This window comes from Heptranchias perlo, chromosome 19 (genome assembly GCF_035084215.1).
Source record: "Heptranchias perlo isolate sHepPer1 chromosome 19, sHepPer1.hap1, whole genome shotgun sequence".
Classification (NCBI taxonomy): domain Eukaryota; kingdom Metazoa; phylum Chordata; class Chondrichthyes; order Hexanchiformes; family Hexanchidae; genus Heptranchias; species Heptranchias perlo.
The window spans coordinates 21,001,249-21,018,559 of record NC_090343.1 but is presented as its reverse complement, the minus strand read 5'-3'; the positions used below and the strand labels follow the sequence as shown (position 1 = coordinate 21,018,559).

The window sequence follows — 17,311 nt, the reverse complement described above, 5'->3', positions numbered from 1 at the left end:
TAATCGAGCTGGGTTCCAGGGGGAGGGAGGGGGGCACTCGGATCCCGCAGATCCAGTGGCTGTGCAGCCAGAGCGGGGAGGAGCGGAGTAGAAACAGGAGCTTGAGGTAGCACTGGAGCTTAGAGCTCGGTTCGATTCTCTCTCCCCCCCCCCCCCCAACCCAACCCGCAGCCGGGGCGGAAGTTTTTTTTTTGCAGGCGGTTTAAAAAGGCGCCGCTTCTCCGGAAGTGGGAGTCAGTCTTTGGGGGGGTTCTTGTTCAACATGGCTGCAAAGTCGGATGGGATGGGAGTGACCGCGTTCGTCTCGTTGCAGAATTTAGGTCAACGCCCAGCGGAGAGTGAGTGCGAGGAGAGGGGCTTCTCCGCCGCCGCCGCCCCGGCCGCCGCCGCCTCCTCCTCCTCCCATTGTTGCGACCAGGGCTCCAGCTGCTGCCACAGCTCGTGTGTGAACTCGGTGCTTCGCCAGAGGGAAGAGTACTCGCTGGCGGACTGCTGCTGGATCCTGGGCGCCCTGCTCGTCTTCTTCTCGGATGGGGCTACCGACGTGTGGCTGGCCGTGGACTATTACTTCAAAGGGGACTACTGGTGGTTCGGGCTGACGCTGATTTTCGTGGTCGTGCCGTCCCTAGTGGTGCAGGTGCTGAGTTTCAGGTGGTTTGTGTACGACTATTCGAGCAGTGGCGGTGGTGGGAGCAGTGCCAGTGCCCGAGCCCGAGCAGCGGCGGCGGGAGCCGCCACCGATGAGGCAGCGGATCATTTCAGCACCAAGGAGAGCGAAGCGAGGCAGCGGCGGAATGCCGGCACCTCGACATGCTGCCGACTGTGCATGTGGTTCATACAGTCTCTCATCCACATCCTGCAGCTCGGACAGGTCTGGAGGTAAAACTGCAACATTCAGCTGCGTGCTCGTTGCTTCCAAGTCGATACAGTTTAATACCCAACCCCATTTTAATGAGTTAATTTTGATCTGTGTGCAAATGTATTCATATAATACTATGGGTATTTTTATGTAAGTAAGGAAACAATTGAATAGAGAAAGCAAGCCACCTATAATAACTTCTTTTGAGGTAAATCGGATCCCCCCTTTGTGTGGTATGAATATTGCTGTCTTCCAGCGCTGCTGTTTTGAATCCAAAATTGATAACTTGTTATGAACAAGTTATGTTATTAAATGGGATAATACATATAATGAAGACATTCTAGATGCAGTGTACCAGCTTATGAGCAGGAAGAATTAGAATCTTAGAAGATCAATTAAATTTTGCAAACAAAGGTGATGATGATACAAGGAAGTATTTGTTCTGGTCAATGATAATCTTGAAATAACTTTTACTGTGTTCCCCTAAAGTACTCACAAGCGGGTAATAAATGTGTGGAAATGTCTTCAAAAGTGATAGTATTTGTTCTCTGGAAACTTTTTAGCTCTTCATAACATGCATTCATAGGATAATTTCCAATGTTTGCCTATGGATCTTGGTAATAATGCAAGCTATCTTTAATCAAAAATGATTGGGGTAGCCAAGAGAAAGACAGAATGATAAACTTATGAAATCGAGGTAGAATTTACACCAGTATGATTGCTGGCTCAACATATTGTTAGGAATTATTGCTGACTTTGAATGTAGCTAACTGCCTTGAAAATGATGGGCAGGAAAAGACCAGCTGCTCCATCAAGTTTATCCCATACTCCATGATAAAAAAAAACATTGTATTGACACTGGGTGTGTACCAGTTATTACTGACAAATCTTATTGTTTTTTAGTTTTGTTTTTAAATTCTGACATCCCCTTAACCCCAAGAACTGAGAGGATTTGTGCCATTGGAGTAAATGAGGAACATATGTGCTCTGGGGAGAACTCTGATACATTCTAAATTAGTTTTTTATTTGGATAATTGCCCCTGCATGGATGAACTTAAATAGGAAACTGTACTAGTGAGACACCTACTCATCATAACCAGTTTGGATAACTGTGCTTCAGGTATTAATGTAAGAATTCTATCTTTTTCATATGTGCAGTAATCAAGCTAATATTACAACATGATGGATTTCACTAGCCCCTTTTTCAGTAATACCTTGGTAATGCACACTTTTCTGTTTGCAGTTCAGCAGCTGAGTTAATTAAGTGGCAAAGCTTAATAGGAAACCAGTTATACCGTTACAAACTTACTCTTGTAGTAGGCTCTTAAAAATAATGGAATAGAAAACAGACTACCTCATTAAAACTACATCATTTGCAGACAGCATTTCTTTTGTTCTAGTACATGGGTTCAACAAAATACTCTCCTTATTTCCAACCCCCCCTTTTTATGACAGTGATTGGGTATTAATAATACCATTCCAAATAGTACACATGGCATAAAGTGCATTTTTCATTTGCATTTCTTTTAAATGTATATAATTGAACTTTCTATTTTTAAAATTGTGGTTCACAGCCACAGTACTGTACTTAACGTTTTTGCTCCAAGCAGAATTGGATTCCTTACTAACAGCATTGTAAAGAGTCAGCTTCTTTGATTTTATTCTATAAAACAAAAGTAACTTCTAATTTGTATGTACTTTAGTTTGATTATGTATGGTAATAATTACAGTACTGAATTAGCCACTTACACAGGTGTTAATCCAACTCTGCATTACTGAACAAGTTACTGATCATGCTGAAAGGATTATAGTATGTTTCTTTGGGCTATTAACTTGTTTTTCTTAGAATGGAGGTAGCTGGAGCAGTTCTATATAGTTTGATAATTGAGGCTATGCCAGATTAATTCAAGAAAATAACCAACACATTTCATTTGTATACCCACTGACCACCTTGGTGATTTTTATTATTCACCTTATTTCGTATAGAAGATTGACTTTGCTATAATTTTAAAAAATGCCATTCCTTTTTATCATCAGTTTATTAGCTGAGCATGTGACCTGATATATGGATGTAAAAATGTGGGTTGTTCAGGAACATGCTGCACTGAACGAGACAATGGTATCTGAAGCCTCCCCTTTTATTCTCAGAATCTGCAAGCCACTTAAGTGTTATGGAAACTTTAGTGTATTGGCATGCCCCTGCTGTTTTGAGAATTTAATCAATATTTCAAAATACAATGTTTTCATTTGACTTCTGCATTGTATGCTCAAACATGATTGAAGACTAAAGACTAGTGCAGTGGGTTATCACACTGTCCTTTGCCATTGAATTCAAATCCAGTATAAATTGATGCAATTAAAGTTTTTTTTAAAGCTGGCCAGAAGGATAAATGGAATTTGGGCAATCTCACCCAGTTCCTAGTGAGTGTGGATCCATAGTGGTAGGCTGGCAATCTCATTGAGAGAGGCTGTAGAGACGGGTGGTTTGGGGAATGGAAAATTCACACTAATGTATGAGGGATGCTCTTGTGTGGTTGGGTTAGTGTTGGGGTTAAGGTAGGGTGTTGAACCTGAGAAAAAGGCGGTTTTCTTAGAATCTACTAGTAATCACCAAACCTCAGTTTAAAAAGAAATGCAGTTGTGAGGATATCCTCACAAGGCAGAACGTTGACTAAATTTGAAGGCATTTTGATATTGTAAGGAAACCCTCATTTGAGACTATCGTCTCCTTCAGCTTGCCAACAGCAATGGGGAAATTAATTGCCTAGCAAGTAATCCTTTTTGAAAACTTTAAAGTCCAGAAAACAGTGATTTCTTTTTGAAATAATAGATTAATCTGATTGAATAGGAATTTTATAACAGGCTGATCAAAGATTGTGAGCTATGGACTCATTTTTTAATTCATCTTGCTGATAGTTTATTTCCTAAGTTAGGACAGGTGGTAGCCCATTTTGGCTTCATTCAGATACAGTTTTATTGAGGTTGGAGATTCCACTTGGGTGTTCCAGACAATGATGCCAACAACTTGTATTCATACAGCATGGTTAACATAGCATATGTCCCAAGGTGCTTCACCTGAAGTGAAAACGGAAGCTGAACATAGTAAGACAAAACTTAGGGGCGATAACCAAAGACATGGTCAAAAAGAATGAATTACTCGAAGGTCTACTCTCTGTCCGATGCATCAAGATATACATTGGGCTAAAATGGTATATAGCTTTTATAGAAATGAACCATTGAGCTGCATCATTTTGAAGTTTTTTTTAAAATTTGCTTTATGGATGGTGGAACATTTTACTATGGCACATCCTTGTGCTTCAGTCCAGCATACATTAATAATACATTATTATCAACTGTATTTTGTCTCAAGTGTGTGATTCTGGAGTTGAAGAACCAGGAGAATAGTGAATGTTGGTCTGTGACATCTGTAGTGAGGGAACATCTGGAGATAAGCTTCTACCGAGAAAGGATCCAAGCTGGCTGGTGAATTGTAGGTATTTTAAACACACCAAAATACCATTAAGTTAATTATAGTTTTAATACAACACTTATTATTCTAATTTCAGAGGATTCGGCCTGGGGAGATGGTAGTTTAGATATTGACTGTCGCCTACTACATGTGTGGGTGTCTTGTATTAGGACTGCTCAGAAATAGCTATGTTAAATGTGTTATATTATTAGTCTGCATTACCATACCTGGGTTGTAATTATTGTGCACACACCAAATACGACAATTGTACTTTTTTAAAAAAAGAAAACATTAATTTGCAGTCTTCATACATACTTGCAGTCTAAACTAATTGAGTTAAGAATAGGAGTGGAAAATGGACTATTAACCAGCTTTACAACAGCAACATGTTTTAGAAAGCATTTTCACTGTTTAAAGAAAAACAAAATTGGCATTACTCGAGAATTTATAGGATTCTGGGAAGGAGGGAGAAGGAAATGAAGATTCTAATTCTTCTGTTTGCATTTAAAGGAGATAAAGTTTGAATATTTTAAAGAACAATATTAGCTATTGACTGTCATTCGTTGATGACACATTGCAGTGACAGTGTTGCATCGATGTGTGTTTGAAATTGCTGTAGGATATAGATATATTTGTTTCCAGGACTGTAGTCTCATTTGTTTTTGTACAATAATTACAAGATAATTTATTTGCATTCCTCTGAGAAGGTAGTTTTTTTTTGTCCTGCGCACTCTTAAGCTAGCCTGACTCAATGTTGACTCTACCAATGGAAGAGCCACAAGTGGACACCAGTCATTTCTCCACTGGAAGCTGTTTCTGGCACCTCCTGGAGGTCAGCTATTACCGGAAGGCTATACATAGTTAGTGCATCTCAGTTATAGGTGTTAGGCCACATAGACAAAAGAAACTTTGAAAATACAAAAAAGAGGAAACTTGACAAATTCCGTCATTTGTAAAAAAAAAATTGTGCTATATTGTAGTTAGGGGATGGAAGTTATTTTCAGCTGTTTTGTTAGTAGCTGTATTTTTACACTGGAAAATAGGATGCATATAGTATGCTTTAGATATTACAGTTTTCCATTTAGTAGATTGATAAAGATCAGAAATAAGGGGACATCAAATGCATGTGTATTCTCTTAAACTCGTGGTTTGGTAAAACAGTTTAGTTCTTGCTTAATGTCATGTTAAGTGGACTAATAAGAAAAATCTTATTCTTTCCAAATGCTGTACTTGTGAATCTTGGCTGCATATGAATGAGCTGCCTCCCAAATTCTTATTTGGTTGATTAAAATATTATAATTGTATATCCCATAATCACAGATCTGGAGTGCAGTAAGAATTGTACATATAATTCAAGCAAAATGAAAATCCCTTCCTTATTAGGAATTCAAAATGCACAGTTGAGGTCTTTGATTCATACCTAGATTTCCAATGACACTTTTTCATTTCCACCATCCTTTTTCCAGACGTTGCATGTCTATCTCAATTACTAAAGAAAATGTAAAATGGCTGACATTCTGCTCTAACAAATGCAGAACTTGCAAGACAGTTCTAATAAATATGCATGCTATTCAAAATGCAGACATTTGATTCTAGTTATTGCTATTGTAGTTGAATGCAATATCTGCACCTGTTTGTTGTGAAGTGATTCTTGTCAAATTTGATCAATTTAAAAAAACAACAAAAAAAATTATTTCCAGGAACCTTAATAATGTTATTCTTGGAAAGTGTCATGTTTTGTGATTTTGATCATTTTTCACAGAGAGGATTTGGAAAAGAGTTCCATTTAAATAATGAGCTTTTAATGCAAAGTGAATTTGAGGTCTTGAAGTTGTTTCCTCAAAGACAGTAAACAAACAATTATTTAGCCTGGTAATTAGTAAAACTTCGCACCCATTTCGTTGGGAGGTCCTGGGTCCTGGGCACTCAGCAGAGGTTGTGTAGCATAGGTCCTCCCTTCAGGTTAGAAGCACAGATAAAAACAGAGACCGAAGCCTTCTGTGACAGTCAAGCCTTTAAAGAGAAAGCTGTGAGGGGAAATGTTCACGAAACTTGGGTGATTAGAAAGCAGGCGGACAGTTAGAAGTTATTTTAAGTCGAGCAAGGTGACCCACTCTGGGGAATCTACCATGTTTGTTATTTTGTATTATTACAGAGACAAGTTGTACTGATCAAACCAAGTGAGTTTGATCATAACTGTTGCTCTGCATGAAATAAAGCAGCTTAAACAATTGATAGCTGGACTCCTCTTACCAAGTATTTTCTTGGTCCACCTTTGAAATATTGGAGATGCTTGTGAGGGGATAGCAAAGGATGTGTATATCCAGTTCAAATCATAAGGGGGTACTATTGTTGCATCCTAGGGTTACGCTATCCTATTATTAGATATTGGACTGTTTGGCCATACTAAATGCAAGACGGTCAGACCACTTACTGGAGTGATGAGCACCATTGTACCCGAGAGAATATCTAAGGCAAGACCCAAAGTTGTAACAGCGAGGTTTCATTTTCATAATGGCCCAGAATTTCCTGTGTTGAAATTCTTAAAAGATAGCACTGCACAAAACAACACATATAGCAATTATCATTAAAAGTGTTTAGAGGCGGTGTTATTGATAGTGCCTAAGGAAGCTTACTGTAATTGTGTTCATGCACCTAATGCATCTGTTGTGTATTAAAATATCCTTGTACTGTATAAAAGATAAATTAATGCAACTTCCTCAATTGTATAGTGTAGGATTAATTTTAGTAGGATCATATTTAAGGCTTGAATAAAAGATTTATCCCATTTAAACCTTGAACTATATTGTCTGAAACTGAGCAGTTCAAATGTCCTAAGCATTACTAATGTGAATAATTTGGTAGGGATTGACCATAATTATTAAAATAGCAATGAGAAACCTATTGACACAACAAAGAAAAACTGATTAGGAGATGTGCTGTACTACCTACTGCACTGTGAAAGTACAGTTATACAAGCTTTGACTAATGGTTTGTTCTGAATTTTTAAAGATGGTGCCTTCTTAAATTTGTATCTCTTAACAGCAACAAAGTACAACTTGTCATTTTTGTTAGTGTTCTTTGTCATTCAACAGTCTACATAGTGACCTATCGGAACAGTTTGTTTAAAAAAGGCAAGAATTTGTGTTGAATCCAAGATGAGGGCAACAGATGACAAATAGTGTGAGACAGATAAGCAGTATAATTACTTTGCAAATCTATTAAGGAAAAAAAAAGCATGCCCATCAAACAGTGCAGATGGTATTTTAAACCAAGAACAAAAATGCGTTTGCGTTGTATCCGATTGCTCCAATCTAATTGGTGATGTGAAAAATAATGAATTTCTGGAATGTGACTTGGAGCTCTGCCAAATTTGAAAGGTTCAAGAATATTGACATTTAAGGGATTAAAAAGAGAAGAATGCTTCACTGCTATCAGTATAAACATGCTTGTGGTATTTTCCCCCCTGTACAAAACATTAAATTTTTTTATTTGAAGTAAGCTTGGAGGAGATAAAGGTGTGAATGATGCTTTCAAAAAAGGTGAGGTAGGGAAGAAGGCAGGCAATGCTTTTGGAGTGGAATAGGTGATCATGATGGTGCCCTGCTTAACTCTGAGCTAAGCTTCAAATACCATTTTTCAGTCCAAGGTTGTGAACTGTTGGGTTCAGTTTAATGTGCAGCTGGGAAGGGAAATGAAATTGGGGGAGTGTGTAGAATTTTTGGCAAGAACCAAACAGAATGGCTGGCTTGTTTAGCTGGAGGAAATTCTAGCTTGATGGTTTGATGTCACAGTATAATGCAGTGTCCTAGGTCCAACCATCTTCAGCTGCTTCATCAATGACCTTCCCTCCATCATAAGTTCTGAAATGGGGATGTTTGCTGATGATTGCACAGTGTTCAGTTCCATTCACAACCCCTCAGATAATGAAGCAGTCCGTGCCCACATGCAGCAAGACCTGGATAACATCCAGGCTTGGCCTGATAAATGACAAGTAACATTCGTGCCAGACAAATGCCAGGCAATGACCATCTCCAACAAGAGAAAGTCTAACCACTTCCCCTTGACATTCAATGGCATTACCATCGCTGAATTCCCCACCATCAACATCCTGGGGGTCATCATCGACCTGAAACTTAACTGGATCAGTCACATAAATACTGCGGCTACAAGAGCAGGTTAGAGGCTGGGTATTCTGCAGCGAGTGACTCACCTCCCAACTCCCAAGACTTTCCACCATCTAGAAGGTACAAGTCAGGAGTGTGATGGAATACTCTCCACTTGCCTGGAAGAGTGCAGCTCCAACAACACTCAAGAAGCTCGACACCATCCAGGACAAAGCAGTCTGCTTGATTGGCACTTCATCCACCACCCTAAACATTCACTCACTCCCTTCATCACCGGTGCACCATGGCTGCACTGTGCACTATCTACAAGATGCACTGCAGCAACTCGCCAAGGTTTCTTTGACCGCTCCTCCCAAACCCGCGACCTCTACCACCTAGAAGGACAAAGGCAGCAGGCACATGGGAACAACACCACCTGCATGTTCCCCTCCAAATCACACGCCATCCCGACTTGGAAATATATCACCATTCCTTCATTGTTGCTGAGTCAAAATCCTGGAACTCCCTACCTAATAGCACTGTGGGAGAACATTCAGCACTGTGGGAGAACATTCACCACACGGACTGCAGCATTTCAAAAAGGCTGCTCACCACCACCTTCTCGAGGGCAAATAGGGATGGGCAATAAATGCTGGCCTCGCCAGTGACACCCACATCCCATGAACGGATAAAAAAAAAGTTGAGGAGGTTGGTACTTCATAACCAGTGCAATGGGAACAATAGGAGCTCAGCAAGGGCCAGTGACCCAACCCACAGCTTAAAAACTGGCTGGAATTTTGTTCCCTTTTTTTTCTCCACCCTTCCCCCCCAATTACATATTGCCACCAAGCATGTACAACTCTGCCAGCAAGCTTAACATTGGTGTATGGCATATGTGTATCACATGAAATGGATTTACAATGATTTAACCCTCTCTGCCTTAAAAATGGTGTGCCTGTCTCACCCATTGTACTTGAACATGTCATACTTACAAAAGCATTTCTTTTTGAAACAGGTACATCCAGATTGCTTTCATTCTAATGTGAATTGGCCTCTAATTGACCTCAGGATGTACCTATTCACAATAGTTAGACTTTGTGGCTTTAAAGAGACAGTTCAGTTTAAATACAACTCCCCCTTGGCAGCACAATTGTACATTGTGTATTGTATAGTATAGAGATCCTATCCATATAAGACAGCATATCCAACCAACTTACCATGAGTAAAGCTACAAGAGATTTGCTAATTTAAATTCTATCCCTTTTGGGAAACTATATTTTAAAAAAAGTTCACATCGGTGTCAGAAAATGAAAGCAATTATGTAGAATCAGGTCTGTAATATATTGCCACCTCCAACATGCAATTGTATCTAGTGAGACAGCACAGCCATGCAAGTTCTGCCCTTAAATCTTCTAACACAAGATTTTGAATAAAAATGCATGTACGTATGAACAATACAGTTTCAAAAGGGAGTAAGGTTACTGAAGTCATTGTTTCTTTTTTAATGATGGAGTTGTTGATATCCCTGCAACTTGAAACTAGAATCACAAAAGGAACAGCTGTTTGAGGAGTGTAATCCCAAGGCAGTTTCATATATCACTTTTTGTTTTGTATCTTCTGTGCCATGTGATCCTCAAGGGCCAATGCCTGCCAGATATTGCTGAAGAATTGTTCTTCAGATCCCTTGGTATTGACTTTGAGTGAACTGAAACAGCTGCCTCAGTTTCATTCATAATTTCTGAGGTAAAGGAGGAGGCAGTAAGTCTAGCATAGCAGTACTCAGAAGGCCATTTGCTTAATGTGTAACATGAGTCCGATCATGTGAAATTTTAGGTGCAACTGGCTGGGAAACTCTTGGAGAGCTTATATATCAGGCAGTATTCCCTAGATTTGAACTTCGGACATTCCCTCTTGCCAAATAGCATGAACATTTCTGCCTTCTACTAATCCACTTCTCATAAATGTGACATTGTAATGTAAACGAGTGTGATATTGTGAAACAGGTTGACGGTCATCAGGTAATGGCTTACCTAGCTGACTTCTACTTAAGTCACAAGTATAATTATGATTAGCTTTTTAAAACTAAAGCCTGGCTTTGTGTTTGAATGAATGGCGTTTGAACAAACCTTTAGGGAAAATCAAATCACACTTTTTATAGAATGTTGCTCTTTTGTTCAATTAAATTTATGTTTGTGAAAAATCATTACTGGGTTCATTTAAAGAAATTCTGCTTGATAGTTTGACTCAGTAAGGCAAATGATTTGACTATTGCTCAGATCCATCAGAAGCTAACATTTTTTTTCAGCCTCAAGATTTTTGTATGCAAAATGATGATACTCACAGTAAGCATAGAGAAATTAGCTAGATTTGTTGCAGTATGTTGTTACTTCATGCCACACCTCACCAAGTCATTTTCCTTAGCTACAAATAGATTTTGACTTCATTGCTTAATGATAATTGAAGCGATAGATTTTAAAAGCTATGCAGTAATTTGTTCTGAGTTTTTTTTTCTCTATTTTCCTGGTACACTAAAGATTGAATGCTACATAATATACAGAAACTAATTGCTTCTTGGTTTTAAGAACAAAATGTTAAATGTTGCATAAAGCCCCGAAGTCCATAAGAATCTAAACCTTTTAAAGTTATCATTTATTTACAGGATTACAGTATATTTTTATGCACAAAATGCGTATTGCAAAAATAGGTTTAAAATAATAGCTTATTCCCACATTCAAAGAACTATATTGTCACATTGCATTGCACATCATTCTATTTATTCCCATCTCTCTCAGAACTCAATTGTACTTACAACCCTATAAATAGTCATCTTGTGTTTTTAGAAAAAATAATCTGGTAGTGAACTGAGCTATCAAAATGCTTCATTTATTGCTGTTTCTCAAATTTAGTTTAGCATTGTTGACGACTTAGATGAAGGGACCGAGTGTAATGTATCCAAGTCTGCTGACAATACAAAGCTAGGTGGGAAAGTAAGCTGTGAGGAGGAAACTGTCTGCAAAGGAATATAGACAGGTTGAGTGAGTGGGAAAGAAGGTGGCAGATGGAGTATAATGTGGGGAAATGTGAGGTTATTCACTTTGGTAGGAAGAATAGAAAAACAGAATATTTTTTAAATGGTGAGAAACTATTAAACGTTGGTGTACAGAGGGATCTGGAGTGTCCTCGTACAAGAAACACAAAAAGTTAGCATGCAGGTACAACAAGCAATTAGGAAAGTAAATGGAATGTTGGCCTTTCTTGCAAGGGGGTGGAGTGCAAAAATAAGGAAGTCTTACTACAATTGTACAGGACTTTGGTGAGACCTCACCTGGAGTACTGTCGACAGTTTTGGTCTCCTTATCTAAGGAAGGATATACTTGCCTTAGAGGCGGTGCACCGAAGGTTCACTAGATTGATTCCTGGGATGAGAGGGTTGGAGAGGGTTGTCCTCTGAGGTGAGGTTGAGTAGAATGGGCCTATGCTCTCTGGAGTTTAGAAGAATGAGAGGTGATCTCATTGAAACATACAAGATTATGAGAGGGCTTGACAGGGTAGATGCTGAGAGGTTGTTTCCCATGGCTGGAGAGTCTAGAACTAGGGGGCATAGTCGCAGGATAAGGGGTTGGCCATTTAAGACTGAGATGAGGAGGAATTTCTTCACTCAGAGGGTTGTGAATCTTTGAAGTTCTCTACCCTGGATGCTGAGTCGTTGAATATATTCAAGGCTGAGATAGACAGATTTCTGGACTCTAGGGGAATCAAGGGATATGGGGATTGGGCAGGAAAGTGGAGTTGAGGTCAAAGATCAGCCATGATGTGATTGAATGGCAGAGCAGGCTTGAAGGGCCAAGTGGTCTACTCCTGCTCCTATTTCTTATGTTCTTGAGGGAGAATGCTGACCAAGATTCAATGTCTCCCCTCAAACATTTACATGTATTATTAACATTAGGTTCACAATCTGCATTGCTGTTTCAAAAAGCAGTTTCATTAATTTCATTTACTGTTTTCTCCTTTCAAAAATTGCACCAAGTGCTTAAGGTGAATTTATTGCTGATTAAATCATGTTTTAAGGGATTATGGTTAAAGTAGCAATGGCCTTTATTTCAATGAAGCACTTCATGCTCTGCTTCCTCCCTATAATTCACTTTGCTTGCTGTGTTAATGACTTTTATCTGAATGATTTGATACTGGAGAGCTGATTCTTTGAGAATAGATAGGTACAGCAACAGGAAAGAAGTACCTTTTGATAATTTTGACATTCATTAAATAGTTGTAATTGAATGTGCAGTGTAGCTTTGTAAAATCAATTAAGAGAAGCATTTTATAAATGATCAAAATGATAGGTTACTGGTGCCATAATCTATTTGTAGTTAGCATACATTTCAGGTTTTGTTTTGCATGACCTAAATTATAGGGTTATCTGATAAATATTGCTAATTGTTTTCCTCTGAGTTCAAGCTCTGATGAAACAGATGCTTTACTTTTTTTCCAACAAAAAAAAATTGACTCTAGCTGCCGATGAACCACTTTCTGTTCTGTTTTCACCTTGTACTTCAGAACCAGTGAAATATGTATATTTCTTTGAGACTATGTTTTATAATGTTATACTTGATTACATTTTTTTTTAGTTGTCTTGGTGCAGTGCATTCATCAGTGTATAACCCACTATGGCCATTAGTGGATTTTGTCAGGTCACAGCAACAACAACTTGCATTTATATAGTGCCTTTAACAAAGAAAAATATTCCAAGGAACAATGTAAATGGCATTCATAGAATTTGGACTCTACTAGGCAATATTTGTCTACTCGCCAGCCATTCAAAACATATGTAATGTTTCTACTAATCTAAGATAACAGTATTTGACTTCCAAAACTGGCAATGTTTTTATGGTAACTTCCGAAGGAATGGCAACCACTAGGTATGCTATATTGGATGACCAAATCTTGGCAGTGTTTATTATTTCTACTTGCATATAAATTAATCAATTTTTGTGCAAGCCACAAGTGAAAAATTGCAATATTGGAGTTTTTAACCAGATCTGTAGTGTGGGGAGGCACTTCAGATTTCAGGATATTAAAATGTACAACAGAATAACATAAACAAATTAACCAAAACATAATTTTTTTAAAAAGCATTTTAGCAAAACTAATTTAGAACTCTCAGTTGTGTATATACAGTGGGAAAAGTTGCCTTCTGTAAGAATATGTCATCCTGTCTCAAATTTTGGGGTCTGCTGATTTCTTAAAGATTCTTGCAGTAGAATGCTGCTTCTGAGTGGTAAAATTCAGTTTTTGCCAAAATAAATTATTTTAAATTTTATTAAGTAAAAACGATTGCAGAGGGGGATACTAGGAGTGACATACTTCATTTAATTCAATATTGAATGTTTGCTTTTTAAATAAAAACAAAATCTGTTCAGATCATGACAATTTAATTTCTGCCTGTACTGAAAACCCAAAATGGAGGTTGACTTACTACTTATTTTGTTTTTTCCAGTTCCATGAAGCCAGATGAGGAAAATATATTTTAAGACATATTTTAAACATCAGTCTTTGAAGATCTCAGTCCTAATTCCTTTTGATACAAATGTTATTTGATCCCAATATGGTGGTCATAGGACTGCTGTGATACCACTCATTTTTTAGCTCCAAGATAGAATGCAGTGGAAGGTAACTAGTGGTACAAATTCTTTAAAAATTCACCAGCTCTACCTTCCCCTACTCTAAAATTTATGGGCTCGATGTTAGCAGTGCTGCGGGTTCGCGGCGGGGTGGGGGGGCTATCTGGCGCGTGGGTAACGTGCCAGGTGAAATCAGTCTGCCACCCGTGCGATCACAGGCTAATTGGATCCACTTACCTTGTCTTCCGGGTTCCCCACTGCTGATCTGCGCATCGGGCGGGCTGCGCATGCACAATAAGATCTGTCAGCTGGAGGAGCTCTATTTAAAGGGGCAGTCCTCCACTGACAGATGCTGCAACAAATAGAAAAAATTACAGCATGGTGCAGCCCAGAGGGAAGGCTGCTCCCAGTTTAATGATGCCTCACTCCAGGTATCAATACATGGGGTGAGGAGGAGGGGGAGGTCAGAGATCTTACCCCCGGCGGGCGGGAGGAAGCGGCCTGCCTCTGCCACCAGGAAGGCCTGGCTCGAGGTGGCAGAGGAGGTCACCTGCACCACCAACATATCGCCCACCTGCATACAATGCAGGAGGCGCTCGAATGACCTCAGTAGGTCAGCCAAAGTGAGTACACTTACTCATTCCCCTACACTCCATCTTCCACATCACCGCCCCCACCCCACACCTCCTTCTGCACTGCCAACACTACTCTGTCACATCACCCCTCATACCACTCAAACCTCATCCTCATCTTACCTGCACTTACTCACCTCGCCAGTACTCATCCCGCCACTACCACTCAACCCAATTCTCATACAATCTCATGGCTCTATCTCATACTCACCCTCTCGTGCATTTCTTTCACGGTCAGCCTCACTCAACCTGCCACTACCTGTGCTGCAGCCACAGGGCATGCATCAGATATGTGCAGTAGGAAGCATAAGACAAACGTGTCGTGAGCATGAAGGGGATGCACAAGGGTGTTTGAGGGTTTGTCATGGTTGTTACTTATATTGAATTTCTGACCAACTCACATTACATATTATATTGTCACCACTACTGCCACGTCTTTGCGAATCTTGTCTGGTTTGTGCAATAACGCCCTTTCCTGAGGATCACTATGAAGACCCGCAACTGATGCCACCCATTGTGTCACTGCAGAGTGGGTGTAGGTGTATTTGCAGGGCTCTTTTGTGCAGACGGCTGAGAGACGTTGGCGATATCCCCGGTGGCACCCTGGAAGGATGCGGAGGAGAAGTTGTTGAGGGCAGTGGTGACTTTGACAGCGACAGGTAAGAAGATGGTGCTCGGGCCAGCCGGGAGCAGCTCGGCATGAAGGAGGCTGCAGATGCCCATGACTACATGTCGAGTGACTCTGAGCCTCCGTGTGCACTGCTGCTCAGAGGTCCAGGAAGCTGAGCCTCGGTCTGTGGACCCTGTGGCGAGGGTAGTGCCCTCTGCGATGCATCTCTCTCTGCGGTAGCCCTCCCTCCTGCTGTACAGGTGGATGTGTCACAGCACTGTGTTGTGGAGCTCCACGTGTCAGAGGTGGACGGCATGGATGGCGAGGCTGGTGATGCTGATCGCCCTCCGAGGAGGTCATGACTGCAGCTACGGCGGCCCCCATCTGGAAGATATATATCTGAGGGGACCCTGACGTAAGTGTGCAAGTTGGTGACTTTGATTGTCAGGAGGAGGGTGGTGGAGGCCAAACTTTGTCTCAAGTGACAGAGTGGCCTCCTGCAATGAGTGAGGGTCTCCCCACCTCCCCCCACACCTGTCAAATGGACCTTTGCAGCTGCCATAGGCTGATGGCTGCAACAGGTCCATTTGAACTAGGAGTGTTTCCCCCAGTGTGGGAAACAGTCCCAGTTTGCTCTAAAATTCCACCCCTCCTCACATAATCCCTTAATCAGGCGAGTTAATGACCTGAACAAGCAAAATAAATACCTTCGAGTGGAACCCCGCTGGCTTTAATTGCCTGCGGGATTCCCACCAGCAGGGGCTGCGCGCGCACGCCGGTGCGTCAGTGGGGAACCCGGAAGTGTTGGAGCCGGGTTCCCGACCGGTCCGGGATTCTCCGATTTTCGGAGCCCCCCCCCGCCAGGAACGCACCCGATAGCGGGTGCTAAAATGATGCCCTATATCTTCAATTGACTGATCAATACCACAGGAAATTTACTAATCTGTATTAAATTCCATCTGCCACTGTTCTACCCATTTTACAGATTTGATCTAATTCCATTTGTTGGTCCCTGGTACTCTTTTTTTTCTATTCATTCAGTACTTCCCTGACCCATCCCACCCCCCCAAGACAACATAATTGTCTGTTGCTTCCTTTCCTCTTTCAGTCTGTTTCTTATCTACCTCCAAGTTTTACCTTGAATTCCCGCTGCTTTGAGCTTATGCGGTGACCTTTAATGAGGAATTTTGTCAAAAGCTTCCTGAAATACAGATATACCTCATTTATAATGTTTAGCACATGGGTTGTGGTAAGAATCGTATGGATAAAGTTAAGAGATAGGAAGAGAAACGGTACAATTGTTAGTGTCAATCACAGGTCACCAAACAGTGGAGATTAGATAGAGATAGGGATCTGCAGACTGTACAAAGAGATAAATAAGAACAAGAGGACTGTAATATTAGGTGATTTTTAACTACACAGACTGGAATAAAAGTAATGCATGTTGTCAGAGTGGATAATATGTTTAAGAATGCATCCAGGACTACTTCCTAGATCAGTATGTTTCTAGTCCAACGAGGATAGAACCGTTGCTTGATTTAGTTCCAGGAAATGAAGTGGAGCAAATAACTGATGTATCTGTCGGAGAGCAATTAGGAAATTGACTTTAACTGTGTTATAGTTACAATGTAAGAATAGAAAAAGATAATGAAAAGTCAAATAAGGGTGCTGAATTGAAAAAAAAGTTCATTGAGATAAAAGGGGATCTATCTCTAATTAATTGGGCAGAATAATTAACGGACAGATCAGCAGTGGGAAATGTTCAAATGTGAGATCCATAGTGTGCAAAATAAATATGTTCCTATAAGAGGATTCATCAAAGTATAGAGTTCTATGGGTAAATTGACAGATTCGAATTAAACTGAAAGTTAAAAGGGAGACATGTGATAAAGTTAGAACTAACAATACTAAAGAAAATCATGTCGCATATAGAAAGTGTGCTGGGAGGTGAGAAGGGACATTAGAAAAGCTGAAAGGGACTATTAAAAATGGTTAGCAGATAATAAGAAATATTAAA

General features: G+C 40.1%; 1 protein-coding gene across 1 annotated transcript in view; it reads left to right on the top strand.

Annotated features, from left to right (window-relative positions):
* The first annotated feature begins 262 nt into the window (after positions 1 to 262).
* The window catches only part of LOC137335441 (XK-related protein 7-like), a 150,359-nt gene continuing 133,310 nt past the window's right edge, over positions 263 to 17,311 (top strand). The window contains exon 1 of the mRNA XM_068000794.1: positions 263 to 879. Coding sequence (XP_067856895.1) covers positions 263 to 879 — 617 coding nt within the window. The remainder of the gene's footprint in view (positions 880 to 17,311) is intronic.